Source organism: Plectropomus leopardus, chromosome 3 (assembly GCF_008729295.1).
Source record: "Plectropomus leopardus isolate mb chromosome 3, YSFRI_Pleo_2.0, whole genome shotgun sequence".
NCBI lineage: Eukaryota > Metazoa > Chordata > Actinopteri > Perciformes > Serranidae > Plectropomus > Plectropomus leopardus.
Window position 1 is genome coordinate 6,649,874 of NC_056465.1, and position 17,731 is coordinate 6,667,604.

General features: G+C 40.2%; 1 protein-coding gene across 1 annotated transcript in view; it reads right to left on the reverse strand.

The window, feature by feature from the left end:
* The window catches only part of exoc2 (exocyst complex component 2), a 59,867-nt gene that overhangs the window by 11,161 nt on the left and 30,975 nt on the right, over positions 1-17,731 (reverse strand). Inside the window, exons 8-21 of the mRNA XM_042483072.1 lie at positions 17,047-17,192; positions 15,154-15,235; positions 14,926-15,028; positions 13,062-13,180; positions 7,590-7,703; positions 7,059-7,183; positions 5,523-5,591; positions 5,247-5,404; positions 4,999-5,120; positions 2,954-3,015; positions 2,543-2,623; positions 1,554-1,613; positions 1,188-1,249; positions 1,024-1,093 (exon numbers count right to left, since the gene is read on the reverse strand). Coding sequence (XP_042339006.1) covers positions 1,024-1,093; positions 1,188-1,249; positions 1,554-1,613; positions 2,543-2,623; positions 2,954-3,015; positions 4,999-5,120; positions 5,247-5,404; positions 5,523-5,591; positions 7,059-7,183; positions 7,590-7,703; positions 13,062-13,180; positions 14,926-15,028; positions 15,154-15,235; positions 17,047-17,192 — 1,373 coding nt within the window. The remainder of the gene's footprint in view (positions 1-1,023; positions 1,094-1,187; positions 1,250-1,553; positions 1,614-2,542; positions 2,624-2,953; positions 3,016-4,998; positions 5,121-5,246; positions 5,405-5,522; positions 5,592-7,058; positions 7,184-7,589; positions 7,704-13,061; positions 13,181-14,925; positions 15,029-15,153; positions 15,236-17,046; positions 17,193-17,731) is intronic.

Genomic DNA, 17,731 nt, shown 5'->3' on the forward strand with positions numbered 1-17,731 from the left:
TCCTCAGTTTACTAAAATGTCCTCACTTTTCAAAACAGTCCTCACTTTTCTAAATGCCCTTAGCAACCTTTTACAAACTTCCTAAAAAGTCCCTAGTTTGCAAAGATGTCCCTCCTTTCGTAAATATCTTTAGTTACCTTAAACATCAGTGATTGGCACAAATGTCATGTCATTTCATATAATTCTGCCTTTTTCATACCTTTCTTTCCTTTTAAATGTATCCTTATGTTCCTAATATGCCTTTACTTTCTAAAAATGTCTTTGCTTTGCTGAAATGCCTTCACTTTCCAAAATGTCCTTGCTCTGTGGTTCCAAAACTCAAATCGGTGCTCACAAACAAATAAGTTCAATAGCATAAACACACAACAATAGATACAAATTTATCAAACACAAGAGCACAAACATTGACCGGAGAGATCACAGAATGGTTAGCCTAAATGTTGATGTTGTCACTGGCAGCAATTTGTTTTTCATACTTGATGTAACCAAGACAGGAGACCTACAAACATGAGCAGAGTCTTCAGTGGGCTGATGTTAGATGATGTGTATTGTATCTAGTAATGGCAGCAAAGGTGCCAACTTGCCAAACACTAGATTTCACATCATGAGTGACGCCAGTCTAAACTCTGGTCAGCCACTCAGCAGAGTCTGGCTGCCTAACCCCTGCTAGGCATATCTGGGCTGGGGAAACCCCATCTGCACCTTGCTCCATTTCCCTTTACCAGAAGCACTCTACACCCTGCTCTTCCTCCTCGTCTTCCTCCTCCTCCCCTGCGCTGCGCTTAACCCCCTTCACTAACATCTCATACTAGTTACAGGAAATGAGGACATAACTGCTTCGTGTCCACAACCAGGAAACAGCCTGATAACATTTTGTGGTTTGAATGAGTGTGACACGTGTTTGTCCTGTTTTGTAAAGGAGAGAGAGCCCACGCGCTGGTGACGCTGCCAGATGTGGGACTTCAGGTGTATAAACCCCAAACAGTTTCAAGGAAATAATAATAAAAAAAACATCACGCTTACAGAGGTTGGACTGAAGCCTTCATGAACTCCAGTAAACCGATCTGGAGAGGACAGGTCCACTGATATGTTGCTGTACAAACACGAGAGATTTTAACATGTTAACACGTTTTTAGACACCAGCACACTATAACCAAAGATCTGAAAAATGTTATCCAAATACTTACTGTGATATATCAGTGTCTCCATCACTTTTAGAGCTCAGCTGATCCAAGCAGTTTATGAAAACCTGCGTTGAACACAAGAACGCACTTGTCAGGCATGGTGTGAAAAATGTAGTCCTGAGGTGCCAGACATCACATCTTACTCCACATGATGAATACGCTCAGTTCAACATGTTTTTTTCCCACATATCCTATGATCACACAGTGTAAAGTGTCCTTTAAGCAGAGGATTTGCATGGGTTTGGCATGTTCAGGTTAAATCATAAATCCAGTGAGTTAAACACTGCTTTCTATGCTTTTTGTGTCTTTGTCAAAACATCCATAATGTAACCATATATGTCATTTTGGCAGCATGCTCACAGATCCTACCTTCATAATGCCCACACTGAGTTCTGTGGCCTGGTCCTGGACCTGGTCCAGCTGCAGCACCTTAAGAGAGGACAGTGAAATGCATCAGAAAAGTCCTACTCTCCTGTTCAGGTAACCTAAAATCAGACATTGTGTTACTCTTAATTTTGTATGAGCAATTATCAAACACACTCAGGGTTGGCATACATTTTTCAAGGACAAAATTACAATATTTTTCAATTTAAAAAAAATCTAAGGACCTATAATTTTTTCTTTCTTGCCCCCCCTTGCACAGCGTTTTTCAAACCCATCAGATTAAAACTCTATTCAAACATAATTCCAGCTAGCTGGCAGACATAGAGAGAGCTGGAACAGAAAATGAAAAAGCATTCATGATGGTAAATAAAACGTCACATATTGGAGCATATTAGAGTTAGGTGACACCAACAGCTTCAGAAAATAAATTTGCCGTTATGTTGCAGTATGTGAAAGGTTATTCATGAATGATTACTGTAACAGTTTCATTAGACACAACAAAAGTCCATTAATTATTTTTTACTAATTCCATAACTTTTCAAGGCCTGGAAAATGTGATTGTGAAATTCCATGACTTTTCCAGGTTTTCCATGACTGTGAGAACCCTTGCTTTGAAGTTAAAACGTTCTTAGCTTCACCTGCAAGTGTTTGGGCTGCAGAGAATGAGACACTTCATTTATTTTGTTCAATTCAGTTAGTAATCCTCTGCTTTGATCCTTCCTAAAAGGAGCAGCGATCAGCGATGGTGCAGCATCAGACACAGATTCAGGTATACAATACTCAAAGTGTGTTAGAAATGACTGGCCAAACAGACTGCACTGACGTACCAGAGTAAGCACTCAAAACACAAAGTGACGATGTTAACCAATAAGTTCCTTGAGGAGGCCAAAGTCGTGCTTATGATCAGCATACTGATATGTCTTTTCTATTCTGGTTTCTGTGTTTGAATTGATAATTGAGGGGGATTATCTTACATTAATTTCGCCTGGTTTGATCTCAAGAGGCTCTTTGAATGACTGCAGCATCTGGACAATGCACTGCTCAAACTGTGAAGGCTGCAAGAAACACATGAAGAGAACACAAATTACAAAAATTGGCTCCTGGAAATATACTAAATTTGCAAAACACATTGTGTTCTGAAGAAAGTGACAAAAAATAAAACAACGGATTATAATGTATCTTTAACAGAAACTGTAAGTAAAGGCCAATTTCTATCTGGACTGACTACAGTGCTGAGTAAAAAGTGAGAAATGGTGATATTAAGTGTAATATTGACACTGACGTATATCTTTGAATGTGTATCTGACATGTGAGTGACACTTTGCTGTAGCATATCTATCATTTCTCATTGTGATGTACTGCTTGATGCAAGAACACATCCTCACCAGGCTGGTGATTCCCTCATTATCCACAACCCAGTCCTCCTTCTCAGCGAGTCTCTTGACATCTGAATGAACAAAAAACACAAATATGAATCGAAACGGCATTGACTAGAAACCTCTCTATAGTTTACTATACGAACACACAAAAGAAGTCTCTCTATACATGAAATGTGACCCCTTTCTCACAGGGTCTTTACAGATGAAAATATGAACAGAATTAAGAGTTTCTGAGGGAAAACCGCAACTTAATATAAAATCAGACTCTTTGTGTCAAGACCACAATTTGATGTGAGTGGGGGAGGAAAGTTAAGTGAAAACCAGCCACTCTTCTCAAAATGACCATGTCTAACCACAAGTGAAACCAAGCATGTCTGGTTTTGGTCTCATAACACTTTCTTCATTATTACCCTAGAAGTTTGAAAAGGTAACAGGTGACAGTTGAGGACATTGACCGCCAAATACTCACTGCAACAGTAATGTGTCTGCACTCTCTATGTTGGACCCCTTACTATAAACCTTTAGTTCGGATTTTGTTTTTTAAACTGATCTTTTACCATGTCCCAATTCCATACACCACACCACTTACATAAAATACAAAGCAAAAGTGGGAGCAAGTCATTGTTTTGCAAGTCACAAGTAAGTCTCAAGTCTTTGCACACAGGTACCAAATCAAGACAGGCAAGTCATGTGTCATGTTATTAGTCAACACTGACAAGTCCCAAGTCCTAACCTTTCAGTCTAGAGTCCTACACAAGTCATGATGCCCCACAACATAACAATGTTACATTACAAAAATCATGAATGCTTTTTAAACGATTTATTCATTTTTTGAAACGAGTTGTTGGAAGTTGCTGTGTCTTTGTAATTCTCTTCCCGCATGTGTTGCATATTGTAGTTCATTTTTTTGTCCACCTATGCAGTGGATGGTTTTGGCACACAAACAAAATGATCTTTGGCATCATTTTGTGGTGCTCAATAACGTAACCTTAGTGCTTCACCGTCCTCTCCTTCTACTTGATTTGATGTAGTTGGATTGATTTAATTCAAACTCAATTTGGGGAATTATTTATATTGTTGACTTGATGGGAATAAAAAGCATCAATGTCGATTCAGGAAATGACTTGATTTGTGGCAAACCTTTTAAACATACTTTTTAATCTTTGGCCTTAGTGGAAGGTATTGCGTATTTTCAAATGAAAAGGGCCAAGTGAAGTCACAAATCATCTGTTTCAGCCCAAGTCAGTTTGCAAGTCTTTGTCAAGTCAAGTCTAAAGTCATCAAATTTGTGATTCGAGTCTGATTCAAGTCCAAGTCATATGACTCAGGTCCACACCTCTGGTATGTAGTATATACTACTACATACTAAATGTTGTAGTATATGTAGTAATATATGTAGTATATGTTGTAGTATATATTTTTCTGTTGGTACAAAAGAGAAAAATGTAGTTGTTCTGAGAAAATAGGAAATGATACATGCAACACTCAAACTTTGACTTCAGAATGACACAGCCAGTTAAAATTAACAAGCGAAACCTCCATGTGTTCCTAGAAATTTATAATTATTCCTCAGTTTTCTAAAATCTTCGTTGAACTGCTGATATACACAGTAGTGACTGTTTATGGAGCACATGACACTTTTTCCCTGACGTTTTCCAGCATGAACACACTTCACACATTAAAATCTGCTTAGAACGAGGATGTTGTTCAGTATTTGGACACACACTTTTTTTCATCCTTTTTTTAAATATTAAAAAAAGGATGAAAAAATGTTGTTAAAAATGTTACATAACAAAATCCAAGTGAAAACAGGATTTTCAGGTTAATAATAAAAATATAATTCACAGCACAAATTATACAGCTTTCATGTGGTATTTGTACACTTTTTACCAACTACATTAACTTTGCTGCATAATCAGCAGTTTATCTGCATTTTGTAAACAACATAACATGCATGGGAAGAGACATTTGGTTAACTGACAGTTCATAAATCTTGATAATGTTTAAAGTCTTACTTATACCCTCTTCTATCCATTACTGTTGCTGCTCACCTTCTGTAGTGTGCAGCAGAGTCACCATGAGGCAGTGAACTCTCAGCTCTAGCAGGAGATCCTGGATCACCTGCAATAAATCATTCGGGATCTCCAGAGCAGACAAAGCCTCATGACAAGCCCTGGACGAGAGACACGAGAGGCAACAGTGACAAGGACATAATTAAACAGTATGGCAGGGATGACATTAAAATTCCTGCATTAACCACAACAGAATTGCACATTATCAATGAGAGACATATTCTAACCTGACGGTGTGTATGATTTGGGTAAGCCAGGTTCCAGTGAGCTCCGTCTTGTTCTCCCAGCCTCCATAAAAATTCAGCTCCCCTTGTGGCAGGGTAGTGGGGAGAAGAGCCCCACGGATGAGCTTCACAAGCCGATTTGTCATCTCTTCGATCATTTTCTATAACATACACAGCCAGACGTACAAACAACAAGGTTTAGGTCGCATGTTAAAAAAAAAAAGTTTCAGAATCTCAAAATAACATTTTTTTTGTGTAAACAGTCACAATAAAGCTTACTTTAAAGTCATTTTGTCTCTGTCTGGCATTCTTCTTGGATTTTTCCACCTGTCCAGATTTCTCTCCAGTCTGCAGAAAGAAAAACAAGAAATACTAATGTTAAATATCATCTGCAAATTAAAAGAAATCATCCATGTGTCAGTCACATTTTGTTGTGTTGTCTTTTTGCCTTCATTCCACAGTTGACAATGTAAAGGCAGAAGGGAAACATTAGTGGAGAATCAAAGCTGAGACATTGTAGCAACATGATTTTCGTCTTAACCATATCACTGACCTTTTAGTGTAACGCAACCACCAGGCCAAATACTGTGGTGTAGTGTGGTCATTCATCATCTTACAATTCATATAAAATAATGGGATGATCACCCCTCCATCAGGGCTAAACTCACTCCAAACAGAAAGAGGGATACCCACACACTTAGATCTATGCAGTGTTTTGCTTTAATTTGACCTTTCTGTCTCTCAGATTTTCATCAGAGCATACAAACCTATAGAAATAAAATGTATGGCTTTTGAAAGGTCTAATGTGTAAAATTTAGTGACATCTAACTTCTCTTGTGTGCCAAGTGTGTAGGAGAACTAAGTCGGCCTGTGGGAAAATGTGAAAACATAAAAGGCCATATGTAGAGCCTGTGTTCGGTTTGTCCATTCTGGGCTACTGTAGAAACAACATGGTGTTCTCAATGGAAGAGGACCCACTGTATATCATGCTGTATATATAGATAAATGGCTTCTAAAGAAACAAAAACACAACATATTTATGAATATCATATTCCATTTCTACTAAAATATCACAATAAACCCTACACACTAGAGCTTTAACATGATAAAGAAAGATATTTTTTTTGTCAAGTATCATATAGAAAACTAGAATTCATAGGCATTCTAGATTTTGGGTTGGGCTTTATCAAACACTTTAAACTTTCAGTTGCTAGAACACAGTTTGCAGATAGACCATCCTGCAATGAACTTGTTGGAAAGAGTGGTGTTATTGTATTAGGCCCCCAAAAATTAGCTCTCAAAGACAATCATTAATAATTAATAAAAGTCTATAATGTATATCTGCAGAGAAACAAGATTTGACTCTCGTCAGGCCTGTCAAGACATTTGTTTTCTTTCAATTGACGAGTCCACCTAAAACAATATTTTCTGAATTTGTTTTAATACTAAACAAATTTCAAATTATTCAAATTTTACTATCTTTATTTATTATCTTATTATCATGAGTTATTATTTTTGTTAAATGTTACCAGTTTTCAGGGGCATTTTTTGTCACACTGGTACTGTGTTCTGTAGATTATTCAGAGAAATAGGACCAAAAAAAGACATGTTGCTGAGGATAAACAAAGGAACTTTTCCATAATCCTTTCTATTTTTTGGGGTGGAGGTAGAAAAAAAGGATGTCATCTGAATCTTGGCTAGATACCACAAGAGGTGAGCAAGACAACATGTTTTTGTGATTAGAGGGAATCTATCTAAAGTACCTTTTTCGGTATATTTGTGTCTTGTCATATTAGAAGCTTCTCAGATTTTTACCTCACTGAAAAGACTTCCATTGACATAAGAGATCCAAAGCTTCCAGAAGTTGGGCAACTGACCGATCACCACATCTGAAAGCTTCTCCACAAACTGCACCTGTTGCGGGGTTTCAAAGCGCCACGCTGGAACAAAGACACACACATTATGAATTCAACAAACCCACTGACACACAATGCCTATCTATGCTATTCTGGGAGGTGATAGGGGACTTAAAAGGACGGACTTTCAAACCGCTCTGACTTGAAAATGTCCACTGTAGTTCTAGGAATCACAGAAGAAGATATTTAACTTCCAGGCACATCAGGCTCTAGCTGTTTGTACTTTTACTGTACTGTCTGACGTGAGGAAATACACTACAATGACTTAACTCATGATTCTTGTATACTGTGATTCCCAGAAGCACTACACAGGGCGAAATGGGTTACACACACAAACAAACAAATGCACACGCAGAGTGTGCTTCAGACAGGGAAGCCCCTCCCAAGCACCGTGTGTTGGGGGGGGCTGTGATGTGTTTGTGGTACTCACTACTGGGTCGTGGTGTTCGCAGGCTGCCCCCTCTCTTCAGAGACGCAGTATGGCTGAGTCTGCTGAGGGTTGACGGACGGGTATCCCCCTCCGGGTCCAGAGCTTCGACACCCACTGACAGACATAACGAGAACCGAGGGGGGGGTGGGAGGGGCAGAGATGAGAAATGAACTCGGAGGGAAAAGAAACACATACTTGAGATATCAAATAATCAAATAAGCCATTTTCATAATTCCACATTCCTCAATAAGCTCAGCAGGCTTTCACACCAAACAATCCTCCCTCGGTCCTCTCGGTCTTTCTTTATTTGTGTTCTGATCCATCTCTGCCGTGGCCCACAGCTGAGAGAATGCACCCTTGTTTCCAGGGCGAGGAAACAGAGCTGTGGGCTTTGTGAGCGCCGGGGTGAAGTGGGTTTATATCGACCACACTGGGCCTCCGTAATGCCACATCCTAAGCCAAGAACTAAAGCTCCACTAGATGGCAACAGTGAGCTTTGCAGGAGCAACGTATTAAATGGTCCTCCTGCAACCACACACTCCTATCTCGGCTAATGAGATAACTTGGGTGTACTGAATCTGTGAGATAACTTTAGGATAACAGAAGAAGGGGGCGAAAGGAATGAAAGTGAAACGCCACAGTGCTGAGAGGGGGGTCAAAATTACTACAATGAAAATGAAACTTAAAAGACAAGTTTGTGCGACGTTGCAATACGCCTACGTGTAAGATTGTCTAAATGAAGGGAGACGGATGGCCGTGTTTCCAAAACATATGTCTGACACACACACACACAGAAAAGTGCACTGGTGAGTCACAGGCTGAAAGTGTGTGAGCAAGTGCTGAGAAATCCCCAAGCGAAGGAGCGAATGCGGTTAAGTCGTCCGTGCACACAACATAGCCATCCAGTCTAGAAAATGAAAAAGGAAATTCTTGATTGACTCAGATTATCTGTAAACACACAACGTTTTCTCACATCACACACACACACACCCACACACATTGACACACATATGGAGCAGTGCAGTGTGTCTCTGTCATGTTTTTCTCTCTTTTTACAGGGATGAGGGCTGCTGTTGATCCAGGTGTCAGCTGAACCCCCAGAGTCCTCAGAATACACAAGTGAATGTGTGTGAGGTGTGAGTGTGCATGTGTGCAGGGCGGCTTTAAATGTTCAAACTGCGCATTATGCCGATCCGTTGTTTTCTTGGAAAAAGTCTGAGGGTTAAAAATATAGGAACCTCGGTGCATGTGTGTGTGAAGATACTGAGACAATGTGTGTCACCTCTGCTCACTTCCTCATCAGGTCGGATGCTTCTCTGCAGGTAGGACAAGTTCCTGTTCCGCAAGGGGTCACTAACCCTGACCCCACACACACAGACACACACACAGACACACACACACACACACACAGACACACACACACACACACACACACACACACACACACACACACACACACACAGACACACACACAGACACACACACACACACACACACACACCTGCTTTCTCTCTAAGCACTGACACCTTTGTGACTCCTATTTAAATGGAGTTTATTTTCTTTGCTAAAAACATAAGACTAGGGGTGGGGAAAAATTGATGCAACATAGTATCTCAATATGTATCTCAATTGATTTTTACATTTTGCAGTAATAAAGAGATGAGATGAACAGACAGAAACCTTTATATTATTAAATAAAACAGATGATGGCTAAGTTTTCCTTTGGAGACATAATTTACAATTGACAAAAGATAATAAATTTCAGTATAATGCTATGTAATTTATCGCAGTTATACTGTATAGTGACTTAAGTATGGTAATAATATCATATTGTGGGGCCTCGAGTGATTCCCACCCCTTTAAAAAGATTTTTGGGTTTTTTACCCTTGCAATGATTAATCAATTAATTAATAGGTTGTCGACTAATAAATGAATCGCCAACTAATTTGATAATCAATGAATCCATCTTACTATTTTTTTTAAAAAAGGATCAAAATTCTCAAAAATGGGAAAGAATGGAAAATGACCTCTAGAATCCCTCGAAGAAAATATAGAAGCAATGAAATAGTTAAACTATCAGCGTTTACCCTTCAAACTGAATTTTAAGTTTTGATTTTCAGGGGTTTTTCTGTATCTTTATTTTTCAATCGTTATTAATGATTAATGTTTCACCAGCTTTTTCAGATTAAACAGTTAAACACACGATGAAGAGTAAAAATGAACTGACAAGTTCCTAAACACCACCCCACATTAATACACATGCAAACACATGATAAAAATGCTAATTTAAGTGCAATAATCAACACATTTCTTCTGGAGGGGTACTGACTGAAATCTAAAGTCTAAAATCACAACCGCATGTTTGACAGCCAAACATATGAACACAAGAACCCCTCTAATTGTTCACTGACAAACCTATTTTCCTACGAACAAAATTTCCTGCTAATTGTATTGATATTGGCAGAAGAAGTGCTGTTCAGGAAATAAGAATACTGCAGTTTATAATTGAATCGGGCAGAGTCAGATTGCAGCACCAGGGCACGATGGAACTGTTTAGACATACGGAAGCAACTTGCGCTGCTATGCTTCCTCACAAGAAAACTCCGGCTTCGGGCTTTTGTTTCAACAGAGATGGATGGCTCTATTTCACATTTATGGCAATTTATAGGCTAATTAATGGAATCATAACTCCAGCAGAACAGCCTCTGACCTCATATTGTGCACTGGGAAATGCAGGAGACAGAGAAAATGACATCAGTTAGTGCGGACACGGCTTATCCATCACAGAAGACTAATCCCTGCCACGTGTGATGCTGACAATAGCATAAAGGATGGCTTATAAATACACTGAGCTGGTAAATGTGATACGAGGAGGAAGAGGAGGCCGCCAGCAGAGGGGTCGGCTGTGAGGTACCGGTAAGGGGGGATTCTGGCTATTTGAGAGGGGGGCCAAGGGTGGGAGGGAGAAGGAGGAAGAGTGGGGTCGGGGGAATGTAGTGGATGTGGTTTTATGATGGTGGCTGTTCAAGGGCTGCCTGGGTGGAGGGATGTTTCAAGAGGCATGGGTTTCGTACTGGGCGAGAGGTGATCAGTAAAGAGTGGGGATGGTAAATAGCTACCAGGTGTGTGTGTGTGTGTGTGTGTGTGTGAGAGGGGAAGAGGCGGGGATAGAGGGGCTCTCTGTAAAGTGTGGCAGCAGAGGGGCCAGGGGACAGCTGGCTGTGGTAAACTACAAGAAGAGAAACAAACATTGCACACACCTCCCCATATGTGTGTATGCTTTTGTTATCATGTAGATCAAGACTGTCTTTACCAAAAAAATTACAGTGTTCATCACTTGTTTGGACATTTAAGAGCACCCTGTGGAGTTTTTGACCAGTAGTTGTGCTGTTTTGTTTGTACTGTGTGCCCCTCTTGCACCCAAACCAAGCCCCTCTACGAACAACACTGGGCTGAGCGTCACAAACCTTGAACGCTCTGCCCTCAGGGAGTGTAGCACAATGAATAACCGAACGATATATATATATATATATATATATATATATATTCCAGTAGAACTCCCAATGAATGTTCCAGCTCCAAAAATATTAAATCAATACATGGCAGCAGATATTTGATTGTAGAACAATATATAAATAAATATAAGGGAAACCAAAACTCCAACTCTCAACAGGTAACCAATTTTATGCCATTCAGGAGGCCAGAGAAAGACTCTACTGAGCATGCTCTATGCTGTACGTGCACTGTGAGCCACTTTCATCTTAGTACATGGTGTCAAGTTCTCTTCATAAATCAAAGTCCCAAACAGGGATGCACAGCCACGCACAAGCATGTGATGATGTGATACACATTCCAGCTGATGACTTTGTGTTATTCAACTGATAAACAATTATTGCCGTTAACAAACGAAGAAACTAGCAATGTGCCAGCAAAAGGCAGAAAAGAAGAAAACTTCTAACATGGATGTTTGGTTTCAAAATATTTCAAAATTCATTTTTGAAAAATCTTTTGATGAAAAACAACATGTAAACAGAATTGTGTTTATTTATGAGTACGCTCTACAGGGTACATATTTTTTTAGATGACATAGGATTACATTTTTCTTACAAGTTGCTTCATGTGGTTGTGCAACTAATGACTGTCCCCTCTCGGTGGCGAAGGTAGCGTGACGTTATTCATAACACGGCAGAAAAGTCTAAGCAGGGTGGATTTACAAATTGCATGCCCTCAACAACGATGGCCAAGATTGATGTCCCACCTTCTGGAAACAGTCATGTTTGGTTTCTTTTCAATATTAGTGAAGTATAAGTGAAGTATAAGTGATCTTTTTCTAGTCTTAACCAAGTAGAGTTAGCTGACTAAAGAGAGCTTCACCAGATGGCGTGGCAGATCAGGAGACAGCCGTGAGTCTTGTCTGGAAGAGTCATATAGATCATTATGGAAGACACTGCCAAATGACTTGTTATTTGTTATTTGTTTTTGGTATACAGGTTTGCAGAAAATGTGTCAAAATCATATTGTATATAGAATATTGTTTGGATATAAAATTTCTCTTTAGTCATTTAAAGTTTATTTCATGTGTCTTACACTGTCATATTAAAGTAAACATGCTCACTGTAAGTGTGCATTTTTGCAAACCAGCAATTTTCAGAATAGTTGGGTTGCTTTTGATTTGCATGCAATTTCAGATTCACTCCCTGCAACATGTTGCTCTGCTGTGGAATGCGTGTGTAGACTGAAAAGGGGCCATCCCTGACATGATGATCGAGGTGATATTTAACTGTGGAGAGGCAGGGAGAACACCAACCCCCAGATCCATCAAGCCTGAGCCCCGGAAACCACTGTTACCCTTAGCATTAGACATGTTTACGTTCCAGCTGCACTATGTGAAGCAGCCACCCACTCACAATGTATTTGTATGGGTGCCTTTGTGTGAGCATGAGTGTAGGAGTGTGTGTGTTTGAGCGTGGCTGGCGAATCGTGGTTCTTGCTGCGCGGACGGTTTCACATTTTTCTGCTGGCTGATTTAACAGAGGAACAGCTTAATTGGGGTTAATTGTTCCAATCCATCTGTGAAGCTGTGTGTGAGCGAGAAGCAGAGTTTGTATGCGTGCGTGTGCAGCAACATGTCAAACCCTGAAACCTAAATCCGAAGCCAATGCTCCCTCACTTTCATCTTATTCATACATTCATGAAAAAATAAACATGCGGGCCTCGAGGAGAGCAGAGCAGGGGAGGGCGGTGACGGAGAGGGGAATGCAAGCAGAGAGCTGGTACGACGGAGAAGCAGCTGGCCCTCTCTCTTCCCCTCAGATTCACAAGACATCCACCAGCCGCTGGGTAGGAAATGCTAAAGAGGGGCTTTTCACTTCATGTGTAAAGGGAGTCATCCCAAATGACTGTGTGTGTGTGTGTGTGTGTGTGTGTGTGTGTGTGTGTGTGTGTGTGTGTGTGTGTGTATTTGTTAGTCACCTCTCTGGCCACTGAGGAACTCATCCTTGCAGTTCTGCATCAGCTGCAGGATCCACTTGTGCTGTGCATAGATGCACTGCCATGCCGGGTCGCCCGGAGCGTGCAGGTCAGACAGGTACCTGTGGACAAAGACACAAGTGTGAAACATTTACATTCAAAGAGAAAGAAACTAGAATTACTGCCTCATGGTTGTATGCCTCTGCGAACCAGTCAAGTTGCAGTTACAGCTTACATCCATTTATGTGAAAACAGCACAGAAGCTCTACGCAATCAAAAGTTCCAAGGTGCTCACCCAGCATTACTGTCACCAGTTCAGTCTGACCAAAAGTTGCACCTTCTGTTCCTGAGTTATGAGGCTGACTAATGGACAGAAAAGTGTTTTTGCAGAAAAGTATGACAACACAATGAAGTTGACCTTTGATCTTTTGGATATAAAATGTCATCATTTACTTCTATTAGACATCTGTGTGTTGTTGTGAGTTCTTGGGTTGTTCATTTTTGAGTCCACATGGATGTTTGTGTCAAATTTGAGGAAACTCCCTCGAGGTCTTCCTCAGATATTGTGTTCACAATAATGAGATGAATGCAAGGTCATAGTGACCTCAACCTTTGACCACCAAATTTGAATCTGTTCATTCTTGAGTCCAAGTGAATGTTTGTGCCAAATTGTAAAAAGCTCCCTTAAGGTGTTCTTCAGATATTGTGTTCACAAGAATGAGACAGACAAGGTCACAGGTACCTTGACCGTTGGCCTATGACTACCAATTTCAAATCAGTTCATCATTGAGTCCAAATGGACGTTTATGCCATACTTGAAGAAATTCCCTTAAGGCTTTTTTGAGATATCGCGTTTGCAAGAATGGGATGTGCAGAAGACCCGAAAAACATAGAGTTCACAATTGTCAGTGACGCAGAGGCATAAAAAGGAAACACCTCTTGTGGTGAGGTGCAGACTTGCAGGTACTATACACATCAGAGGCAAAAAAAGGCTAAGCACCAATAACAGCAAATGCTACTCTATCAGCAAACCCTTCACCCTCTTGTCCATCTCTCATAATCCACTAATCATCCCTCTCCCAGGACTTAATTTCCTCTGCATCACTCAGTGACCTGTGGGCCGTCAGATGACTCACTCTCTGAGCTGTGGCCTGGCTCCCTCTGCTGTCATTCTATGAACCAGCTGCTCATTTGTTTCTCATTAGGTGGCATCTTTCAAAAGATTGAGCAAGACTCGCACTCACAAACACACACGAATGCGCACGGCTCCCACCATCCACAGCAAGAGTAAACAGGAGCTGAGTGGGCGTTCAGAGCCGTGCTTAATGCAGCAGGATGAAAGATGTTGCCGTGTGGTTGAGAACTGGTCTCTGTGATCCTGACAGGTCGATCTTAACAATAATAAATCGGGAGAAACCACAAGTATGAATGGGCACAAGGTTCGAGGGGGGAAAAAAGAGGGAAAGAAAGGCAGGGGAGAGGGGGGAAGTAGAGAAAGAAACAAGAGAACGGGACAACAGAAAGCTGAACGCTGAGAGAAAAGTAAGAGGCAGACGGAGGAAAGTAGATGGAGGATAAAGTTCTGTGAAATGATGACAAAGACAGACACCAAAGGAACCAAAAGCATTAGAATGAAGGGTATAAAAGATATGGCATGACTTTAAAGATCACAGACACAGACTGTTTGCAACTTGTAGAGACTGTGTGACACAAGTCAAGACTTGGAAATGTAAAAAATTGTGAAAAATAAGTCTGTTATGTTAAAATAAATCAAAGAATATGAGATGTATAAAGCATTTCATCTGGAAGGAATACAGAGAGATAGTATGAAATGCCAATCTTAGGAATAAGAAAAATGTAAAGTGACCTGATGTATCTCTTCTGGTCGTGCAGAGTGGACGGGGTCTGCAGCAGCTTCTCCAGTAAGAGAGTCCTCAGAGCTGCGATCCTTGTCTCAACCTCAGCATACACTAGAGCACAGCAACAGGCAAACAGATTTATTCAAAACAGGTAGAACTATTGTAGAAAAGAGTGATATTTTACTTAATTTCAGTCTCTAGAGGTAAAAACACAAAAAGAAAAAAAATGGGTTTACCTTTTTTGAAAACAGGGACCTCAGTGTTGCCAAAGAGAGATTTGGCTTTTTCATAGTCATTGATCACCACATCGTAATCACCCTGAGAGAGAAAAGTCAGTTCAGTATTTTTTTTTATCAATCATGACACACACTGTGTATTTAAACCTCTTTAGCTCCACCCTCTGGATGACAGACACTCAAGTTGCGCCTTAAAACAAATACTGGGGACAGATATTGCACCGGAAACACTGAATTAAAAAGCACATTGAAGTAACAATCCATAATTAAAGGGCAACTTCACAAAAACCTTAATGTTCAATGCTCTATATTGTAGTGTGGCGGGAGTTCTCCAAGCAGCTTGAATTAAGTAAGTTACAATACAACTGCATTAATTAATTGTAATAAGGAGAGTTTTAAAAATCACTACAGTATTATTTTAACACAGAAAAACTGTCCAAATACTAGTGCCTCAATAATTACCACAGACTTTAATCAACACTTCAAAAACTTTATAGTGTGAGTTTTACAAAGCTGTTATCACTACCAACTGGATCCTGTTTGAAACCAAAATTTGTGTAACACTCATAACATACAAAACTGACTTTGTTACTCATGCTATTACATTTTTATATGTGGTAAGTACAGGGATCCTACACCTTTTCCATTCAAAAATTCCATATGTTTGCAGACTCAAATCTGTAGGCTTCCCGGTAAGTTTTTCCAGATCATATTTGACATCTGAGAACAAGAAACCAGCCCGAAGGGGAAGTGAACTAATAGGTGCTACGTATACTCATATTATTTTCCTTTAACTTATAGAATAAATATTAAATTAATGCCACCCACCCCCTGCATATTTTTGCCCTTTTTTATTCACTCTGTCTATGGAAACAAGAATGAATGGAGCCATAAAGGTATGGTTTCCTTACACAGAAAAGATCTATTTAATATTCTGATAACTTCATCACTGCATAACTTATGAATGTACAGACAAGCTTAATAATTGGTTATTTGAGATGCTGCACAATGAAAAGCTATTGCAACATTTTCTCTCAAACTAATTTGACTGTAAATGTCTGGATCTGATTTGGTTATGAGGCACTGGGGACAGAGCTGTTTTGCAGGCTGTGACATACAGTGTGCATTTAGTCACACACCATACTTCTAGCATTGCTTTCGATAATATCAAAATCACTCTGGCCCGCACTCTCTCACATTGTGTGGGAAACATTTTGGCTGTGTTGGTTGCCTGCTCCTAAAGCAATGAAAAACTCAGTTTATGTGATCATTTTACTTCTGAATTTTATATTTTAGAAAGCAGAAAAGGGGCAACAGTCTGGAAACAAATGTTTTTCCTTAGTCTTATTCTTATCCAGGAAATCATTCAAATAAAATTCCACACTATACTTCACAGGAACGTTGTGAGTAGTAGTAGCCAGACCCTTGGTTTTTTTTTTGCTGTTTTGGGGGTATGTATATGTATTTATTTAGTTTTCAGGACAATAACATTAAGTGAAGTGATGTGAGGTGAAGTTACACATGTTGGTAGACTTGTAATGACATGGGAGGATTCTCATAGGAAACATTAGTATTTTTTCCATATTTTAGGATGACAATGACTTGTTATGGCAGCTAAATTAACTTGAGATTAGTTTCATTAACACCATGATGAAAACAGCAGCCTCGCAAATAAACAGACCTAAACAATCCTTGCAAAGGGAGTCTTTGAGTGTAGACTGTAGTACAGATTTTTATGTCCTCCGTCATTCAGAGAATTGAAGGCTCTCCCCACTTGATGAATGATCCGATATTTCACTACACACAGCTCATTACAAGTGTGCTTTTTAATGTTCATACATGTGCTGGTATTTCAAGTATTATTTTGTATATATGCGTGTACGTCGATGGTACCTTTTGGATATTGCGTTCGATGTTGAGTGGCAGGTTGAAGAGAAACTTGAAACGTTGCAGGACGTTGAGTGCATTGCGTGTGGAGTCAGCCTTGTCTTTCCGCCCCAAGACCTCCTGGAAAAGAGTATCTGCGGTATCACTCGCTCCTACGAGAAACACGGAGGAGAGAACGAGTGAGCGAGAGGGAAAGAGGCAGGAGCAAATGAGAAACTGGGATACTATATAAATAAATGTTGATACCACATTTCCCTTTTAATGTCGGTGTCTGGTTTTCTTTCTGCTCTGTGTGCTCTCTGACACAGCCGAGAGCGAGCTGCTAAGGAGAAAGTGACAGCTATCTCTTAGTCAGACAGCTTAGAGGGACCTTTGCACGACTCACTGGCTTCGTGGGTGGCCTCGGATGTGCCGTCGAATAGAAAAAAATACTTCTTCTAATCAAAACAAAACCCCACCCCCAAAACAAAATCCCTGAAGGAAAAACAACATGGGACCAGACTGAGGAATATTTCACATTTTTCACCAGGCTGAGTTGTCATGAAACTTACATTGCTATTTTGTGATTGGCTGACTGGTGCTGCATGTCTGACGCATGACTTTTTGGGGGTGAATGGTGGCCTGGGCCCACTGGACCATGGGTCCACAAGTCTGGGGCTGTGGGGATGAAAGCTACGTCCGGCTCGGTAGT